Genomic DNA, 21,557 nt, shown 5'->3' with positions numbered 1-21,557 from the left:
ACATAAATAATACCTTTCTTTCCGGCTGAAACTAGGAAATCCACGAGAGCACGTATTAAACTTCTTTCAGGCAGATAGCTGAAATCTGGGGGAACTGAAGTCAGAGCATTTCATTAATTAGGGAATATGCATGTGTTGATGCATTAGTGCAATTTAGGCTCAGTGCACAGCGGTGTTGAAGACTCTGTCTCAATCACATCACAGCAAACAATATAAATACACAAACACCGTTGTGACAATGCCTACAAATACTTACACACTATCGTATCCTCACAAACACATTTTTATACATTACAATGGGGCCAATTAAAAAGCACACACATATACTAAGCAAAGACATTAAAGGGGTTCTCCCATAACTAATGTAAAAATATGAAAATCAGACATCATACAGTACATGACAGCCTCTTTCTAACAAAGCTAGAACCAGCCCTGTACCTCACATGGATCCAGAGATCTCCCCATTCAATGCTCTGCTACATTTATATCAAGCTGACAGCTCAGGGGGAGTGTCCATGCTCTCCCTATCACAGCTCAGGAGACAGCTGAAGGATGAAACTGAGCATGTGCGGCCATCCCAGTGAGCGGGACAAAGAAATAAGAAAAACAGCAAACAGAAGGTTTTATCGAATAACTCACTGGTTACACAAAAATTTTTATTACATGCATTTACAAAAGTATTCAGATCCAGGTGCTGGTTTGAAAACTGTAGAATATTTTTAATGGGACAACCCCTTTGAGACCACAGTTAGGAACCATGCAAATGACTGATAAATGCAGCAACAATTTCAAATTGAAAGCATTTGGGAATGCTGTGCAGTTTTCCATATTTCAATTATTTGACAAAACCACTAGTATACTCACCAGAAGTTCTGCTCTGAGATGAAGACAGACTAGATAAGTGAAGATATCCGAGGATCCAAGCTGCATTAGTCTGTAAGCCAAGGACTCCAGAAAAGCTAACAATCTGCAAGAACAAAAATAGGTTTTCAAATGAACTTATTTCTATTTTTTTATCTATTGATGACTTAAAACAGTACACAGTTGACATCAAAATCGGCCTTGAAAAAGTTATTCTGTGGGTCCCAAATTTAACTCTTTTGATGTAGTAGGATAATTAAACATAATTAAATCTTGGATATACCTAGGTTGCAATATTTGGCATAAAAGTTAGATGGCAACAGAGGGGACGTCATGTATCTAGACCAGGGGGTGCAGAACCTGCGGCCTGCATGCAGCCCCCAGAGCCATGATTTGCTGCCCCCGTCCTGCTGGGCAGAAACACAGCTGATCGTGCGATCAGCTGTGTTTCTGCCCAGAGCCGCACAAATGCGGGATTACAGCTCCTGCAGTGTAGCAGGACGGGTCCCCGGCTGTCAGAGACAGCAGGAGACCCGAGGAGAAGGCAGAAGCAATGTATCAGCGCTTCTGTCTTCTCCTCACACAGGTGAGCGGTTCGCTGTGCAGTTTAGACCCGGCAATCATGTAATCGCTGGGTGTCAGGGGCAGAGGAGTGCAGAGCCTCACCAGCTCTGCCCTGTACAAAGCCCCCCTCAGCAGGCTGGTTTTCCCTGTAACTGGGGGTCCCTTTGGACGCTCCAGTTACAGTGGAAACAGTGCAAAAAAACAAAAAAAAAAAGTCTGTGTCCCCCCCAAGGTCTTTTTTGGACCTTTTGGGGGCAAATTATGTGGCAAATATATATTTATTAAAAATGGGATTTTTTTTTTTAACCCATTAAAAAAAAAAAAAAGATACAAATAAAAAGGAAAAAAAGTGCAAAACAAACCAGGGTCCAGTGAGGTCTTTTAAAGACCTCTTGGGGGACATACAGTGCTGCAAAAATTAATTTAAAAATAAAGAATAAAGTGATTATTATGCTGATACATTGCTTCTGCCTTCTCCTCGGGTCTCCTGCTGTCTCTGACCGCCGGGGACCCGTCCTGCTACACTGCAGGAGCTGTAATCCCGCATTTGTGCGGCTCTGGGCAGAAACACAGCTGATCGCAGCAGGACGGGGGCCGCAAACCATGGCTCTGGGGGCTGCATGCGGGCCGCAGGTTCTGCACCCCTGGTCTAGATACATGACGTCCCCTCTGTTGCCATCTAGCTTTTATGCCAAATATTGCAACCCCTAAAGTGGGGAAAATTGGCTTCTACCTCACAGTTTTTTTTGCCTTCCTCTGGATCTCCTTGCAGGATAACAGGCCGAACTGGATGGACAGATGTTTTTTTTCGGCCTTATGTACTATGTTACTATGCATTATAAAAACATACCAAAAAAAAAGGAAAAAAAAAAGGAAAATGTGCAAAATTAAAAAAAGTCATTGTCCCCCAAAGGTCTTTTTGTAGCAGAAATATATATATATAAAAAAAAATGTTTGTAAAATGCATAAAATAAAAAAATGCCAACACCAACCAAATCCATTACAATTATCACCATATTCATGTGAAACTATACATTTTGTATAATAAAATGATCCAACACATATAGGGAACTAATTATAATAATTTGCATATTTAAATAATGAGATATAGTTTGAATAAAAATGACTTTTTTTAAAAACAATTGTACAGCTTCCCCCTAATAAAACAAAAAAATATATATTAAAAGGCCCTGTGTTATGTAATTAACTTTTGCGGCCCAGTTGAAGTGAATGGGTCCACATCCAAGCCACATAAAAAAAATGCGGCTCAGATGTGGACTAAAACAATGGCCGTGTGTGTGAGCCTTCAGGGAAAATGCTTACTGGTTATTGCAGGGCACCTACAGTATATCTGGGGGTGCAGAAGGTGGTAAGAACGAGTGAGCGCCGTTCTCTGCAGTGAAGGAAAGTGCTTACTGGTTATTGCAGGGCACCTACAGTATATCTGGGGGTGCAGGAGGCAGTAAGAACCAGTGAGCGCCGTCCTCTGCAGTGAAGGAAAGTGCTTACTGGTTATTGCAGGGCACCTACAGTATATCTGGGGGTGCAGGAGGCGGTAAGAACCAGTGAGCGCCGTCCTCTGCAGTGAAGTAAAGCGCTCATTTGTTAGGAGGCAGGAAAGAAACGTCACCCATAATTTCACCCAGACAGCCCCCCTGATGTTAGCATCGGAGCATTTCATGCTCTGATGCTCTCCTTTGCCCTGCGCTGGATCGCGCAGGGCAAGGGTTCTTTTATTTACAAAAACACACTGCCGGGCGGAGGCTTCTGCAAGGCAGTGTGTTCGGTGAGGTCACCGGCTCTGATGGGTGGGCTTTAGCGCTGCCCTAGCCGTTTTACAGGCTAGGGCAGCTCTAAAGCGTGCCCAGCAGTGAGCCCGGTGACGTCACCAGCACCGCCTGGCAGCCCTATGGAAAGCCCGGTTCATCACCGGAACTCCAGAAAATGCCTTTGCCCTGCACAATTTAGCGCAGGGCAAAGGAGAGCATCGGAGCATGAACTGCTCCGATGCTCAAGTCAGGAGGGCTTTCTGGGTGAAAATGGGGGTATGTCCGGGTTCAGCTCTGAACCCGGACAACCCCTTTAAAGGAGTTTCCAAGTTAAGATGGAATATCCTAGTTAAAATGGAATAACCAGTTCCTGCAGCATAGCCCCTGACACAGAAGATTCCTACTTTCCTGCTCCGTGCTACTCTCACTGTCTCCATCCCCTGGTTTAGCGGTGAAACGCTACTTGTGGCCACATCACCCCTGAAGCCAGTCATTGGCTGGAGAGGTACAAGTGACTATGCCCATAGCCAGCCGAATGTAAACAGCGCCGAAACCAGAAGATGGAGACAGCGGGAGTGGCGGGGAGCAGGAAAGTATGAATCTTCTGTTTCAGGCCCGTGCTGCAGGAACGTGTTAAAAATAATTTTTTACCAGGAAATCTCTAAGCCCCTATTACACGGCACGATATTCAAGACAATTACTGGGAACAAGTGTTCATAGGAACGCTCATTCCTGATATCTGGCGGTATAATCGTGCCGCTGATCAGCCGATAAAGTAATCGCTCGTTTGTCAGCTGATTTGCATATTTTATCAGGATGAAAGATGTATAATTATCGTCAGCACATCTCACCGTGTAATCAGGAATGTGCTACTGATAATAAATAGAAGTGAATGAGGGAGGAATGACTGTGATCATTCCTCCCCAGTCACTTTGCATTAGCCTGATGCAAACAAGCGCTAATTAACTCTTCTTTTTTTTTTTTGCTTTTGCAGCCCCTAGACCAAAAAAGGTTGCGCAACCATGATCTAGACAAAGGAATTCCTATGCTCTGGTTTTCCCAAGCTAGAATATCCTTAATTGTGTCCAGATAGTATCTTGTGAAGACAACCAGATCTATGTGGCAAAATCCCATTGGCTCATTTGTATTTTTAGGTTGTAAGGGTAGCACCCAGATTTTTGCTAATAAAAGGAATCTTCTGCCATTTGGGGTCCGAAGAGGAAGACTTAAATACCACCATGAGTCATGTCTTCTCATTCTTTTGCTCCTAGACCGAATCTTATGATTTGAAGCATTACAAAAAACGTGGTTAGATCCATTGTTTAGGGAACATAGAAAAATTCTACCATAACCATTTCTACTACTTTATCAGCATAGGATCCCCCAATACCGGCTCTTTTCACATCTGTCATAGGTTCTGTTCAGACCTTCTGTTGCAGATTCCATCACATTTGCCAGAAGAAAAGCACAGCATGCAGCATAAATTTTTTTCTAAAATGAAAGACACCAAAACGGAGTCCAACAGACCGTTATTATAAGTCAATGGGTCCGTCGGGTACCATTAGTGTCTGTCATGTGATGGATGCAGTCGGTTTTGGCTTTTGCAGAACATAAAACAGAAAAGACAACATAGATGGGAACCAAGCCTTATATGTCCCTTTCCCCGGTTTTGAGCATGTGTCAAAAACTTTTTCCATACCTGAGTAATTGTTTTTATTACTTCATTAAGTTTGCTTTGGTAGAGAGATGACTGAATAGCTTCAGATTTTAGCTGCAATAGGAGATTTCATAAGCAATTAAGAAACAGAAGACAGTTACAGTTTTCTCATTACGCTATTTGGAATTGTGTCATATTTTCTATATCATACTAGTTTTAATAGCAAATTGCATATATAGGATGCAATGAAATGAATATGGTAAACTTAGGCATCAAAGTTTTTTTATGTTTCACTAATGCAAATTACCCACCCACAACCCAATGAAGGTTCTTTTGTGGGTAACTCATGGCACTGGTGAAAATCACATTAAAAGAAAACATGATCTGGGGGTACTATCTCTCCTTGGAGAGAGCGCCTTAAATGGCATGAGGAGATTTATAAGCCATACATGCTCCTCTGGAATCCTGGGAAGAAAGGGATGCAAATGAGATGAACGGCATACAAATGGGATCTTAACAAGCTCTGCCTCTAATGTCACCAGATCTAAGGCAGCTATCCTATAAGTCAATGTTCCACCCTTTAAATAGGCCTTAAGACATGACTCGGATATTAAATAAGTCAACATCTCATCTGCAGACAGCTGTTTCGGGGTGATTGCCCCCTGTCAGTGCAGTGCAGAGCAGAGAGTACTGGCTTAATGATGGTACAGTAATTTATAGCTAGAGTAAGTAAATTACGGTATGAACTACCCCAAGAGGTAGTGATGGCAGATATTAGGTTATCATTTAAAAAAGGGTCTAGATGCTTATCTAACAGCAATAGTAGTGAGGGTTACACTTAAAGGGTTTTTTTAAAATGAGAATAACCCACAGTAAGTGTTGGTCAAGGGTGGCTGGAGTTACAAAAAGAGCAGAGCGCCACCGGTTTGGCGTATATGTAACTCTGAAACGCCGAGAGTTATTCCCATCTTGCCCATGAAAGGCCAAGATGGTACAGTGGCTTTAATCTAAAAACTAATGGGGTATAATTAATTCAGGACGGATGAACTACATGGACCTGTGTCTTTATTCAACCATGTAAGACAAAAATTTAAAAAATACAATCACTGTCTTACCACTATAAACACTAACACTTACTTGAATGACTCCTGATTCCGATCCGACCAAGGCCACAAGTCCATGGAGATGCAGCTAAGCGTTGCATTGTAGGACAACCCTGAAAAATATATCACTATTTCACCAATTCTTTACTGAATACCATTGGAGATTGTAAAATATAGTACTACTTACCTCTGCAAGCAGGATTTTTATCCAGGCAGGCAGCAAGCGATTGTTCAAGTCCTCAGCTTTCCCATGGCCACACACGGACAAGCCGTGAACAATACTTCCAAGTGCCAAAGCTAAACCTGCTGTCTGTAGTATATGAAAGATGATAATGAAATACAAAATGGCTCAATATCAGATACTTTTTGTTTCTGACAAATCTCTACCTACACTTAGAAAGGGAGAGATCTGTCAACCACAGGGAGGAGGGCAGAAAAAGGTGTCAGGGAGCCACTGGACACACATTTCCCAACCTGGCACATTACACTGGCAGCGAACTAAAGAGTAAAGTATACAGATATAGCAATCTTATCTTGGCTCGTAACAAGTTAAATAAACAATGGCAGGAAAATGTTCGTAATGGCTTTTGTGACCTAATATCCCACTCAAAATTAGAACTGCTATATCCATAATTTATCTTAAATGGGGCTATTTAATAAAAGTGGAAAAATAAAAAATACTGAGCATTTATGCGCATTTTAACCTGCTGCCCCAACACTGAGCAACATGTGGACGCATTGACTTGAATGGGTTCCCAATTCGCAAGATATGGAGCGGAGCGGAGACATGGATCGAATGCCCACAGAAGCACTACTAAGTGATTCCGTTAGATTTTGGTCCGTGCCTCCACACTGCAAAAAAATAGAACGTGTCCTATTTTTTGCTGTGCGGACCGCCTCTTGCGGATTGGGGACGCATTCAATGGGTCCACATCCGCAAACAGCAACAACGGTGCCCGTGCATTGCAGACTGCAATTTGCGGTCCACAGCATGGGCAAAGGGCACACACGTTTGTGTGCATGAGCCCTAAGGCTAGCTTCACACTAGGGCTTGACAGCTCCGGCAGGCTGTTCCAGCAGGGAGCAGCCTGCCGGAGCTGTCTGGCTCCAGTATTGCCAGAAGCTACCTGAAGGCCCGTCGGCCCTATTAAGTATAATATGCCCAGAATTGACCAGACTAAAACTGCTGCGCACAGGCAGCTTCCAGCAATGCAGGATCCAGACTGCTCCCTGCCAAAACAGCCTGCCGGAGCTGTCAATCTCTAGTGTGAAACTAGCCTAAGCCCATGTACCCACGTTTGATTTTTATAGAGACATGTTCTACTAATAATAGTTTGCTTACATGCATAACTAAAGGAACTGGCAAAAGGAAGCAGCTAAGAAATATTTACTTTGCCATTTAAGGGGAACCTGCCACATTGGTTATACCATTCAAACTGGCCACAGTACCTTTTTCATGTGCTCCTCAGTGATTGATAGCATTCTCTGTGTAAGTGTGTATACATAGAGAGATGTCAGTCACTAATAGTTGTACATGAGGGAGGTGTTATCAGTGATTGATCGTATTCTCTGCGTAAGTGCATAAACATAGATAGCTGTCAGTCACTGATGGCTGTACACAAGGGAGGTGTTATCAGTGATTGATAGCATTCTGTGTGTAAGTGTGTATACAGAGAGAGATGTCAGTCACTAATAGTTGTACATGAGGGAGGTGTTATCAGTGATTGATAGCATTCTCTGTGTAAGTGTGTATACATAGATAGCTTTTAGTCACTGATAGTTGTACACAGAGAGGTGTTATTAGTGATTGATAGTATTCTCTGTGTAAGTGCATAAACATAGATAGCTGTCGGTCACTGATGGCTGTACACAAGGGAGGTGTTATCAGTGATTGATAGCATTCTCTGTGTAAGTGTGTATACATAGATAGCTGTCAGTCACTGATAGCTGAACACAGGGAGGTGTCATAAGTGATTGATAGCATTCTCTGTGTAAGTGTCTATATATAGATAGCTGTCAGTCACTGATAGGCATACAAGGGGGAGGTGTTATCAGTGATTGATAGCATTCTCTGTGTAAGTGTGTATACATAGCTTTTAGTCACTGATAGTTGTACACAGAGAGGTGTTATTAGTGATTGATAGTATTCTCTGTGTAAGTGCATAAACATAGATAGCTGTCGGTCACTGATGGCTGTACACAAGGGAGGTGTTATCAGTGATTGATAGCATTCTCTGTGTAAGTGTGTATACATAGATAGCTGTCAGTCACTGATAGCTGAACACAGGGAGGTGTCATAAGTGATTGATAGCATTCTCTGTGTAAGTGTCTATATATAGATAGCTGTCAGTCACTGATAGGCATACAAGGGGGAGGTGTTATCAGTGATTGATAGCATTCTCTGTGTACGTGTCTATATATAGATAGCTGTCAGTCACTGATAGGCATACAAGGGGGAGGTGTTATCAGTGATTGATAGCATTCTCTGTGTAAGTGTCTATATATAGATAGCTGTCAGTCACTGATAGGCATACAAGGGGGAGGTGTTATCAGTGATTGATAGCATTCTCTGTGTACGTGTGGAATAATAAAAAAATAAAATAAAAAACTGGTGGGGTTAGAAGCCACTCCGTTGGAGATAAAGAAAAGCCTATGTGGCCAGAAATGGAAGGTAACAACAACCCCATAACACCAATCCAGGCTGATGGGGTGGGGGCAGGGGTGAGAAAGCACAGCAGGCAGGCACATCATGTGATGTAGTGAGCCCTGAGGGAAATTCCCACAAAAGAAAAAATATGCAGCCAAGTCCTCAAAAGGCCAAATAGGGGGCAATATATCTATACAAATCTTCTGTTTACAGCAGTCTGGGTTTCGCCAAGTTCAGAATGCATGTACTTTTCCTTACCTGCTGATTTTGCTCAGTCAAAGTCTTTAGTTTATTCATATGTAGTTCTGCCTCCTCAGCACCTAAAATGCCTGCACTGAACGCAGACACAGAAACACCAGCAACGGCATATGACAAGACCTGTAAAATGGTGTATTAATGCTCTGTAAGTAAAACATGTCACAGATTTCATTGTATGTTCCCTTCCTACAATTCCCAAAAATATTGTGCTCTATACTTTTTAGTAGTTTACTCGCTGATGCTACATGCATGTGTGCTCTTCAACTGTTCTGTAAAACCGACAAGCAGTAAAAAGAGTCACAAACCTTACATCTACAAGCATAATGGTGTCCAATGGTATATATGCTATGCTGGCAAATCCTACCCCATTTCTGTCCATAACATAGTATTTGTATTACAAATGACCAAATGTTTCTAGGTATTAATGGCATTCTGAATATTCAGATGATCAAACACTAAAAGATAATACCTTTCTTAAAATTTAGCCGCCCCAGTGATTGGCTTCTCTAGCGATCAGATTCGCATTAAAACCAATGTGAGATCTTAGGATACATGGTGGGAAATGCTATTTGCAGTGGCGCTACCCTTTAACTAGTAATAAAGGCACAGAGCACAACAGCTCAATCACACTGATAACCCTCCACAATACCATCAGTAATACAGGGCCCGGGAAACAACAATAAGGAAACACAGATTTAAAATGTATAAAAAAGAAATGAGAAATGTAAAGCGAGGAGTCATGAACAACATGACTTGGGCAGCTTGTGCCAACATCTCACCTCTTGCACAGCTCGGCTTTGGTCACTGCTGTTATCCAGACACTCAACCAGTTTACGAAGAGTAGCTGAGACATGGACTCGGCTGTCCGTCTGACTGTTCTGACACATGAAAGAAAGGACCAAGCCCACTCCTAGAATGCAGCCAATGCTGTGCCAGGGAATTAAAGGTTAAAACATTCTGATTACAATCATTGTTGTAGTCCGATTTTCATTGTTACCAAAACCTGTGTCCTATTCTAAGGGCCTTATTACACGGACAGATAGAGAAGACGATTGTTGGGAGGGAAGCGTTCCCTCCCGTTAATTGCCTGCTCACTAGAGGAGGAGACCGCCGCTATTACATGCAGTGATCTCCTCCTCAGTATAGGGACGAGGGATCGCTAATGCATTGCTCATCTCTATACACGATCTACTGCCAGCAAACCAGGATTTTTATTTTTTTTAAACAAGTTAAAAGCTCCCGATTACCCAATGAACGAGCGTTTGCTCATTCATTGGGTAATCAGCGGCACTATTATACTGCCAGATTATCGCTAACGAGAGTTCATACGAACATCTTAAAAATAATCTGCCCAGGTAATAGGGCCTCTAGTCACTGAGTTTTCATGCTCTCACTAATTTATGTGCTATCCAAAGGTCGCCTGTATAGTCATATTCTCTTTGCATACACCTATGCAGACACCTCCAAAATAATGGTTAGCATGAAGACCATGGGGGAAATGTATTAAACCTCTATGCCAATCTTAATAAATTCATCTCTATACATTTATTACCAAAATAGGGAGTGAATTATATAAGAGGAAGGCACGCCAGTTTCACACAAACATATTCAGCCCGGGAAACACGCTCCGTGTGGGGACTCTATTTCTTGGACTAAACACTGTTTCTCTGACATGAACTCTCATGATTTAGGATGCTGTGAGTTCCTGCCTGAATGCGGGTCTACTGTACTGTAAGCTTTGCTTTTTTTGAGTACATTATTGATGACTGTATTTCTTGGACCAAACACTGCTTCTCTGACATGAACTTGCTTGATTTAGGATGCTGTCACTTCCTTCCAGACTGCGGGTGTACTCTACTGTAAGCTCTGCTTTGAGTACATTATTGATGACTTTATTTCTTAATAACTGTCACTAAAATATAACTTTTATTCTGATAATTAAAATGTGGGTTGTTCAACTAAAGTTTATAAATAAACTATGAACCGTCCTGGATCACACTAGCACTGGGTACGAGCGTTGTATCATCTACTCAAACCGGATCCTAGGACTGTGTGTCTGGAGATCAGCGGGGTGTATATATGGCGGTAAACGCTCAACTAAACCCCCACACTTAGTACTCCAACACACAACACATTGACAGGGTTGGACACTATCACTGAACCCTGAGCTGCTGCCCTAGGTACACCTACTCATAAAGGCTGGCTACAAAGGCTGGGACGGCCATCGCAGTGCCGCAGGCTACGTGTCTGCATGCTATACATGAGAGCATGCAGTGATATGTGTATGTTTGTTTTGTTGGCTTCTAAATACCACTCTGTGCTCCTGATGACTAAGTTGCACAATGCAGCAACTAAGAAACGCGTCGAGCAGAATAGGCTAAGAGACCTAGAGTGATGCAGAGGCTAATACCCTAATGACAGGAAGCAAAACTACATTGTAGCCAGCCTTTATGAGTAGGTGTACCTAGGGCAGCAGCTCAGGGTTCAGTGATAGTGTCTAACCCTGTCAATGTGTTGTGTGTTGGAGTACTATGTGTGGGGGTTTGGTCGAGCGTTTACCGCCATGTATACACCCTGCTGATCTCCAGACATACAGTCTACCTGTGTGTGTACACAGTCCTAGGATCCGGTTTGAGTAGATGATACAACGCTCGTACCCAGTGCTAGTGTGATCCAGGACGGTTCATAGTTTATTTATTTATGCACTTTAGTTGAATGAGACATTTTAATTATCAGAATAAATGTTATATTTTAGCGACAGTTATTCTGTCGTCTACTCCTGATAAATTTATATAGTGGACTTTATTTCTTGGACCAAAAGCTCTGCTTTATTTGAGTACATTGTTGATGGCTGTGATTTTTGGACCGAACACTGCTTCTCTGACATGAGCTCTCATGATTTAGGATGCTGTGACTTCCTGCCTGACTGCGGGTGTACTCTACTGTAAGCTCTGCTTTATTTGTGTACAGTGGACTACACCTGTGGTTGAGCAGGATCTTACAGCATCGTGAATCATTAGAATGCAGCAATTTCATGTCTGATGAGCAGTGTTTGGTCCGGGAAACAGTCGTCACACGGAAGGAGTGTGTTTCCGGAGGCGAACACACTCTTGTGAAACTTACCTCAAGCAGGTGTGAATGCAATATAATGAGACTATAAACGCTAGTTAACACTTCTCTCCTGCATACTGTACTTGTCAATCCCCAAGTGATCGTCTGATCGTGCCACAAACTGAAGCCTCATCATCGTATTAACGAATGCCCCAAAATGAACATAAAACACATTTAATGTCATCCATTTCTAAGGGCACCTTTACATGCAGCAGTTTTGTTGCAGAAATGTCTGTGACTGAAAAGCAGTTTCATTCATCTTAATAGGGTTGTTTTGGCAGGAAGCACATTGATTTCTGCAAACTCTATTCAGATAAATAGAAATAATCTTCAGGCGCAGACCTTTCTGCAACAAAATCTGTTGCGTGTGAAGGCACCCTTAGATGTAGGGGAAAAAGTGAGATGTGATCATAGCATGTTATATTTCCGATATACAAGTAAATTATGTCTGAAGAGTATAATAGGGCTAAGGTATGTCAAAAGAGTGTCCTGGCATACGTTGGGTGGTATGTGTTTGAATACTTTTTATTTATACAATCTTGCTGCGCTTCTATACAGATGGCTAATGCAAGAAACAAAGAAACACGTACCATGCAATATAAGCTATCTCTTATAAAGCAATTCAATGGGTGACATATGCAACTGTACAGTGTATTATAGCATAGTATATGTCAAGGTCCTATACCTCAGTGTATACAATTGCATACAGTGAGGCTTTACCTCTGGTATATACATAAAGAGCATTCTCAGACCCAATGTAAGGAAAGAACGAGACGCTAACAGAGCATTACAATATAGTACCTGTCCTACAGTCTCCATGTCTATATCAAAGGCCAAGGAGAACTAGTGAACCTTCCACCAGCCATAATGAGCTTTATAACACTGAGCACGTTTTCAGTGAACAAAGGCTTTGCTTTATGGAAGCCAATTCAGAAAGGAACCAGAAGATGGCAGTATAACAAAAGCTAAACAACAAGCAACAAAAAAAAACAAAACACAAGCAACCACAGTCACCTGCACACCCATATGAGACAATTTGCTTAAATTGCTATATTCATTGTGCCAAATGAGACTGTGCATGCATTAGAGCAGAAACATTCATGACACACAAGTGGCAAGAGCTATATTTACCATGAGAGAGAAGTTACAGATAAATCACCAGCACACGAGTATGTTCTGCTTCATTATTGTTGTATAATGTATCAGGGGACCTGTGACTGCCCCAAATAAAAGGCTATATGAAATCTTCAAAGATGATCAACATCATGACTTTGTCTTTAGTATATAAATAAATAACATTTATTGAAGACTTTGAACCTACTCATACGTAACGGTGCTTTTACAGGGGCGCTCTAGCGGTTGCAAGTAGTGCTCGCCATTTACTGTTACTTACATGATGGCTGCACCTGGGACTTACATTGTTTCATGTTGTAACTTTAGGCGTAGCCTGGCAATTACAGTTAAATTATAAGCCTTAACCCCTTCTAGCCCAGGCCTGTTTTTACCTTCCTGCACAGGCCATTTTTTGCAAATCTTTGGAACACTTTACTTATCCAAGCCATTCTGAGCCGCTTTTCTTTTGACACATTATACTCCATGCCAGTGGTAAATTTGAGTCGATATATTTCACCTTTATTTATATTAAAAAAAAAAAAAATCCAGACTATACCAAAAATGTTTTAAAAATTTACAATTTTCTCAATTTTAATTTCTCTACATTTAAGACAGATAGTGATACCTCATAAAATAGTTAGCAATCAACATTTCCTTTATGTTGGAATCATTTTGTAAATGTTATTTTATTTTTTTAAGACGTTAGAAGGCTTAGAATTTTAGAAGCAATTTTTCAAATTTTTATAAAAATTTCCTTTTAACCACCTCACCTCCCCTAGCTTAAACCCCCTTAATGACCAGAACACCTTTTACACTTCTGCACTACACTACTTTCATCGTTTATTGCTCGGTCATGCAACTTACCACCCAAATGAATTTTACCTCCTTTTCTTCTCACTAATAGAGCTTTCATTTGGTGGTATTTCATTGCTGCTGACATTTTTACTTTTTTTTGTTATTAATCGAAATTTTTGCAAAAAAATGACATTTTTCACTTTCAGTTGTAAAGATTTATCTTTTTAAAAACGACATCTATATATAAATTTTTCTCTAAATTTATTGTTCTACATGTCTTTGATAAAAAAAAAAAAAAATTGGTTTGGGTAAAAGTTATAGCGTTTACAAACTATGGCACAAAAATTTGAATTTCCGCTTTTTGAAGCAGCTCTGACTTTCTAAGCACCTGTCATGTTTCCTGAGGTTCTACAATGCCCAGACAGTGGAAAAAACCCACAACTAACCCCATTTCAGAAAGTAGACACTCTAAGGCAGGCATGGCCAACCTGCGGCTCTCCAGCTGTCCGGGCATGCTGGGAGTTGTAGTTTTGCAACAGCTGGCGAGCCTCAGGTTGGCCATCCCTGCCCTAAGGTATTCGCTGATGGGCATAGTGAGTTCATAGAACTTTTTATTTTTTTGTCACAAGTTAGCGGAAAATGATGCATTTTTATTTATTTTTTTTCCTTACAAAGTCTCATATTCCACTAACAAAAAATAAAAAAACTTCCATATACTCTCTATGCCCATCATGAAATACCTTGGGGTATCTTCTTTCCAAAATGGGGTCACTTGTGGGGTAGTTATACTGCCCTGGTATTTAAAGGGAGTCGGTCACCACATTTCAGCATATTAGACCGATCAAATAGGGTTATATGATCCACCCAGAACTTAAAAACGGTACCTTTGTTGTAGAAAACGGACTTTTCTTTTTGCCGACAATGAACTTATAAGATTATGTTATGAGCCCTCTCAAGTGCCCAGGGCGGTCTCTCAATCCTCGGAGCCCAAGGCAGCACCTCCTCAACGGCTCATAACCCCGCCCTCCGTGCGCCTCTGCCCGCACGTTTACTCCCCTCCCCTGTCCTTTTCCACTGCGGCTGTGCGGTCCAAATCGTAGCGGGCGCATGCGCAGTAGGTATTGCGATGCCCTGCCAGGAGCGGGCATCGCATTGCGCATGCGCCCGCTACGATTTGGACCGCACAGAAAATCGACCGGCTCCAGGGTCTGATCTTTACCCTCATAGATCGGAAATTTGTGGGTATAACCTGTGGCCCTTTCACAGAGCTTATACAATTTGACCCCATACCGGGCGCGCTTGCTTGGGATGTATTGTTTGAAGCCAAGGCGCCCGGTAAAATGTATAAGGGACTCGTCTACGCAGATGTTTTGCTCAGGAGTATACAAATCTGCAAATTTGTTGTTGAAGTGGTCTATGAGGGGCCGAATTTTGTGGAGCCGGTCAAAAGCTGGGTGGCCTCTGGGACGGGAGGCGGTGTCGTTGCTAAAGTGCAGGAAAAGCAGGATGGCCTCAAATCGTGCCCTGGACATGGCAGCAGAGAACATGGGCATGTGATGAATTGGGTTCGTGGGCCAATATGACTGCAATTCATGCTTTTTGGTTAGACCCATGTTGAGGAGAAGGCCCAGAAATTTTTTTAATTCGGAAACTTGGACGGGTTTCCATCTGAAAGGCTGGGCATAATAGCTTCCCGGGTTGGCGGCTATAAATTGAGTGGCATAACGATTTGTTTCTGCCACGACTATGTCCAAGAGCTCCGCAGTCAATTAACAGCTCAAAATATCCCAGTGCCGAACCGATCTGAGCTGTCTCAACCCGAACTCCAGACTGGGCGGTGAAAGGGGGAACTAATGGTGCGGCTGAAGTTGGGGACTGCCAATCAGGGTTTGCCAGCACCTCAGGGACTCTAGGGGCTCTACGGGCCTGTCTGTGCGGTGGCTGCGACGGGGTAACTATTGCACGTGCCACCGTACCAGCTTCAACTGCCCTTCTGGTGCTCGCCACTTCACCATGTTGTACGGCAGTGCTGGTACTAGGTCCAGGGTGGGTTGCGCTGCTGGTGTATGCCTCACCACATAATCCGACAGCGCCAGCCCCACTCTGCTGCCCTTGAAGCGGATCCTGTGCAACCTGTGGTGTAGCAACACGGGATCGGGTACCCCTTGTTTGACATTTGGACTACCAAATTTAGGGGGTATTCCCTGAGACTACCCAAGAAAAAAAAGCAAGCCTGTCTTACAAATGGGAGGCTAGCGAAGTACCGGAGGCCGCTGCGATTGATAAAAAATATCAAAACAGATTTTTTATTTTTTTTATCGCCGCAGCGCTTGTAAAGTGATTGTGCAGTGATAAAAAAAAAATTATAATTTTTGTCACTGCGGCGGGGCGGGCTTGGGTGAACGCACGTGTGGGCGACCGATCAGGCCTGATCGGGCAAACACTGCGTTTTGGGTGGAGGGCGAGCTAAGGTGACACTAATACTATTATAGATCTGACTGTGATCTGCGGTGCGGTGGGCTGGGCGCTAAACGATCGCTAACTACCTAACCAAGGGGTTTAAACTACCCTAAAACCTAACAGTCAATACCAGTGGGAAAAAAAAGTGACAGTTTACACTGATTTTTTTCCCTTTCACTAGGTGATTGACAGGGGCGATCAAGGGGTTAATTGGGGTGATGGGGGGGTGATCTGGGGGCTAAGTGTGCTGTTTGGTGTACTCACTGTGAACTGTGCTCCTCTGCTGGAACCAACCGACCAAAAGGACCAACAGAGGAGCACAGCAGCCATTTAACACCTTATATTTATAAATATAAAATGTTAACTGGCATGTGATTCGTTTTTTTGAAAATCATCAGCCTGCCAGCAACGATCATTGGCTGGCAGGCTGATGATGTAATACCCCTCTAACTTTTGCCGGCCCGGATATGCGCGTAATCTCGCGTCTCACGAGATGACACGCCGATGCGTGACTCTGCCTGAGACAGCCGCCTCCGGAACGCGATCCTGAGTTAGGCAGTCCGGAGGCGGTTAAGGACCAATTCAATAATAAAGTGATTTTGAGGGGCTTACGTAATGGAAACCACTCATACATGACCCATTTTAGAAACTACACCCCTCAAATTATTCAAAACTGATGTTAAAAACTTTGTGAACTCTTGAGGTGTTCCACAAGAATTAATGAAAAATAGAGGTGAAATGTTTTATGTTAATCAATTTTTTGTTGCAACACAGCAAGGGTTAACAGCAAGATAAACCTCAATATGTATTACTCCGATTCTACAATTTACTGAAATACCCCATATGTGGTGGTAAACTGCTATAGTGGAACATGGTAGTCATAAGGAAAGGAGCACCATATGGTTTACGGAGGGCAGATTTTGCTAGAATGATTTTTGGGTGCCATTTTGTATTTGAAGAGACCCTGAGGTACATCTACAGTGGAAACCCTAACCCTCAAAGTGCCCCCAGTTTTGGAAACTACACCCCTCAAGGAATTTATAAGAGATGTACTGAACAATTTGGCCCCATAGGTGTTTTATGGAATTTAGAAACTCTTTTTGGCACAGTTTTTATTTTTTTACAGCATCCACCTGAGATGGTATATCATGTGATATTTTTATAGAGCAGGTTGTTACGGATGCGGCAATACCTAATATGTCTATTTTTTTAAAACATTTTGCTAAGCTTTACACGGTAAAGGCATTTTTTAAAAGAAAAATATCTTGTTTTTGCGTTTTCTGAGAGCCATATTTATTTTTATTTTTTGGGCGACTGTCTTAGGTAGGGACTCATTTTTTGCAATGAGGTACATATGACTTTTTGATTGCTTGGTATTACACTTTTTGTGAGGCAAGGTGAACAATAATGGCTGTTTGGCACAGCTTTTTTTTTATACAGCATTCACCTGAGGGGTTATATCATTTGATATTTTTATAGAGCAGGTTGTTACGGATGCGGCAATACCTAATATGTTTTTTTTTTATCTTTACACAGTAAATGCATTCTTGAAAAGAAAAATATTTTTGTGTTGCCATCTTCGAAGAGCCATTTAAAAAAAAACGTTTTGAACGATTGTCTTTTGAGGGATGTAGCGATGGCAAACGATTTTGTTCGGGATCAGATGCAAATTTGATTGGTACATACAATTTTTTTATTGCTTGGTATTACATTTTTTGTGAGGCAAGGTGACAAAAAGAATTGCTGTTTTGGCACTGTTTTTATTTAGATTTATTTTATGGCGTCCACCTGACAGGGTGGATCATGAGATATTTTTATAGAGCTGGTCAATACAGATGAGGCGATATGTAATATTTTAATTTTTTTTTTCTATTTTTTACAATTTTATATTACTTTTTTTTTACTTGGAACTTGCTCATTCATCAGGTTATTGCTGGCACCTTTTACACCGATCAATTATCAAGACTGAGCATTTATACAAACACTCATCCCTGACAGTAGGCATTGCAGAGGGTAGAATCTACATTGAAAATCCACACAAATTCTACACACCCTGCACATGAAATTTTGAAAATAGCATCTACTTAGCTGGGACTGTATCAAGCTGCCCAAAACGCAGCACAGAAAAAACGTGCATAATAGGGATTGACAGATATTGATTTTTTAGGGCCGATACCGATAATCTGTGAACTTTCAGGCCGATAGCCGATAATTTATATCGATATTCTGTGAATTTTCATTTTTGAATTTTTTTTTTAAAGTTCCTACACAAATCTGCTGAAAATAAATATGTTTATTGTTAACGTGTAGTTGTTTTTTTTTTTTTGTAAATCTTTATTTTTCATTTATAATTAATATTTTTTTATTTTTACTAACTATTAGCCCCCTTAAGGACTAGAACCCTTGTCCTATTCACCCTGATAGATCTCTATCAGGGTGAATAGGACCTTACACTGTCCCTGCTGCCCTGTGCTTTGTGCACACAGCAGCAGGGAGCTGACTATGGCAGCCAGAGCTTCAATACCAGTGAGAAGGAGGGGAGTGGACCCTGTGGTCACTGCCACTAATAATTAATACTGGGGTGCTTGGGTGGGGGGCGCACTGCGCCACCAATGATTAATACTGGGGTTGGGGGGGCGCACTGCACCACCAATAATTAATACTGGGGTTGGGGGAGGGGGGGCACACTGCACCACCAATGATTAATACTGGGGTTTGGGGGAGGGGGGCACACTGCGCCACCAATGATTAATACTGGGGTTGGGGGGGCGCACTGCACCACCAACAATTAATACTGGGGTTTGGGGGGGGGGGGGCGCACTGCACCACCAATAATTAATACTGGGGTTGGGGGAGGGGGGGCACACTGCACCACCAATGATTAATACTGGGGTTTGGGGGAGGGGGGGCACACTGCGCCACCAATGATTAATACTGGGGTTTGGGGGGTGCGCCACCAATGAAGATGACTCATTAATTCATATATAGGAGGCGGGAGCTGGCTGCAGAATCGCATAGCCGGCTCCCGACCTCTATGAGCTGTAGCTGTGATTCGCGGCAGTTAACCCCTCAGGTGCCGCACCTAAGGGATTAACTGGGGTGGATCGCAGCAACTGCTCATAGAGGTCGGGAGCCGACTATGCGATTCTGCAGCCAGCTCCCGCCTCCTGTATATGAATTAATGAGAGAGTTAACTTCATTGGTGCTGCAGTGGCCACAGCCGCTCCCCTCCTCTTGTCCTCCCTCCTCATTGGTGGCAGCAGCAGCACAGGGGGGAGGTAGACACTGCTTCCTTCTCCCCTGTGCTGCTAAGGGAACACGGAAAGCGCTGTCATCAGCGCGATCCTTGTTCCCCATACGTCATCGGTATATCAGCAAAATAGATGCAGACACCGATAACGTTCAAAATACTGAATATCGGCCGATAATATCGGTAAAACCGATAATCGGTCGATCCCTAGTGCATAATGTGCTTAGTGTGTATATACCTTAAAGCATCCTTAATGAATGTATTGGTTTGAGTCTCAAACCTATGAATCCATTTCAGATTGAGGCACAATTCATACAAGCATTTGTCTGCATATTGTTCGGTCATTTTCGAGGTGTACTCTCTTTTGTTTCCAGTGGTTTATATATTAATGGCTGCGTGTTGAGTTATTTTGAGATCACACCAAATTTCCACTGTTATACAAGCTGTACACTGACTACTTTACATTGAATCACAGTGTCATATCTTCAGTGTCGTCCCATGAAAAGATAGAATAAAATATTTACAAAAATGTGAGGGGTGGACTCAGTTTTGTGAGACAGTGTATTTCAGGTGTTTACACTAGTTTTGTGGCATATGTATTGTTACATTTTACATGAAGTGTAGGAAAAGTCACAAAATATGGCTTATGACAAAATTTTTTACTTTTCTACACCAGAAAACAGACGTAGAAGCAGCAGAGCACTTTGACTGAAACACAATCCTATCTCTTAGGTCCGGCGTGCCATGGGTTAGCAAGTATGGTCTAGATTCATACACAGAGAAAGGGGCACACATTTACAATACATGGCAGTAACTATGCATTGTTACTTACTTGTACTCCTGGCTGGGGTCAAAGCAGCAGCTCTCCAGTGCATCCAGTGATTTCATTACTAGCAAATTCATTTGCTGCCCAGAAGTATCACTGCACAGAAAGACATAGACAAGAATATGAACAACCAGATACCAATTTGGTTCCACTGATACATGGAATCTGGTGGAGGCATGAAGCATGGATGTTTCTACACAAATGGATTTTTTAAAGAATCCATGAAACAATCAGGAGACCTGACAGAAGTCCCCTACCATTAAGAGGTTTGAATGTTTTGTAATATCTAGCTTGTATGCGGAGATATGATACAGCCCAAAGCCTGTGTTGTTAAATCCAGTTGAAGACATTTCCACTTCTGATTTTCTGTCCGGTGCTGAGCCGCCATGGCTGTCTTATGTGGACACAAACCACCAAATACAATAGTGTCCCAGCATATAAAGAGATAACTGCAACTATTTAATCCAGATAAGAGAAATTATAAGAGGACATATCAGTATTTCTGCTCCGGCTTTGGAACTGAAACTGCAAGTCATCATATCTCACCATACAACATAATCTACACGAAAGGACCTTACTAAATTGTCCAATTATAGGCCTAATTTAAGGTATGTTTACAAGTGGATACATTGTGGATTTTCTATGCGGAGCAGAGGGAAAATCCACAAAGCATTACATGATCAGCCAAGCTGATGAGATTTTCTAAAGTCTCGCTACACACTGCGGAAAAAAACTGCAGTGGAAATAGACCTCGCTGGGAATTTTAAGTCAATTTAGGGCGCAGATTTCCACAAATCTCATGTACACTTTTTTCTGCACGGAAATTGACCTGCTGTGTGGATTTCCAAATCCAGAGTATGTGAATTATGTTTGCAGTTTTAGCTGCGGTTTCACCCTTTACAAATGAAGAAGTAAATCTGAGTGGAGGTACCCTTGAAGGGGTTCTGCAGTTTGTTTAACTGATCATCAGCATCTGAGCGGCGGTGGTCCTGACACCCGGGACCCCTGCCAATCTGCTGTTTGAGAAGGCAGCGGCGCGGCCTTCTCACTGTTTACCGCAGGCCCAGTGACGTCACGACTAGTATTAACCAGTGATGGTCAGTTCGCAGTGTTCACCAGCGAACACATGTGAGCTGCCATCTT

At 42.3% G+C, this 21,557-nt stretch overlaps 1 protein-coding gene across 1 annotated transcript in view; it reads right to left on the bottom strand.

Moving 5' to 3' along the window:
• FOCAD (focadhesin) overlaps nucleotides 1–21,557 on the bottom strand; it is a 226,511-nt gene that overhangs the window by 19,534 nt on the left and 185,420 nt on the right. Inside the window, 9 exon segments of the mRNA XM_044300978.1 lie at nucleotides 14–94; nucleotides 865–967; nucleotides 4,894–4,965; nucleotides 5,989–6,036; nucleotides 6,038–6,067; nucleotides 6,142–6,264; nucleotides 8,860–8,979; nucleotides 9,639–9,786; nucleotides 20,421–20,510. Coding sequence (XP_044156913.1) covers nucleotides 14–94; nucleotides 865–967; nucleotides 4,894–4,965; nucleotides 5,989–6,036; nucleotides 6,038–6,067; nucleotides 6,142–6,264; nucleotides 8,860–8,979; nucleotides 9,639–9,786; nucleotides 20,421–20,510 — 815 coding nt within the window.

Source organism: Bufo gargarizans, chromosome 7, assembly GCF_014858855.1.
Source record: "Bufo gargarizans isolate SCDJY-AF-19 chromosome 7, ASM1485885v1, whole genome shotgun sequence".
NCBI classification, from domain to species: domain Eukaryota; kingdom Metazoa; phylum Chordata; class Amphibia; order Anura; family Bufonidae; genus Bufo; species Bufo gargarizans.
The sequence above is the reverse complement of the archived record's forward strand: the minus strand, read 5'-3'. Positions and strand labels throughout refer to the sequence as shown.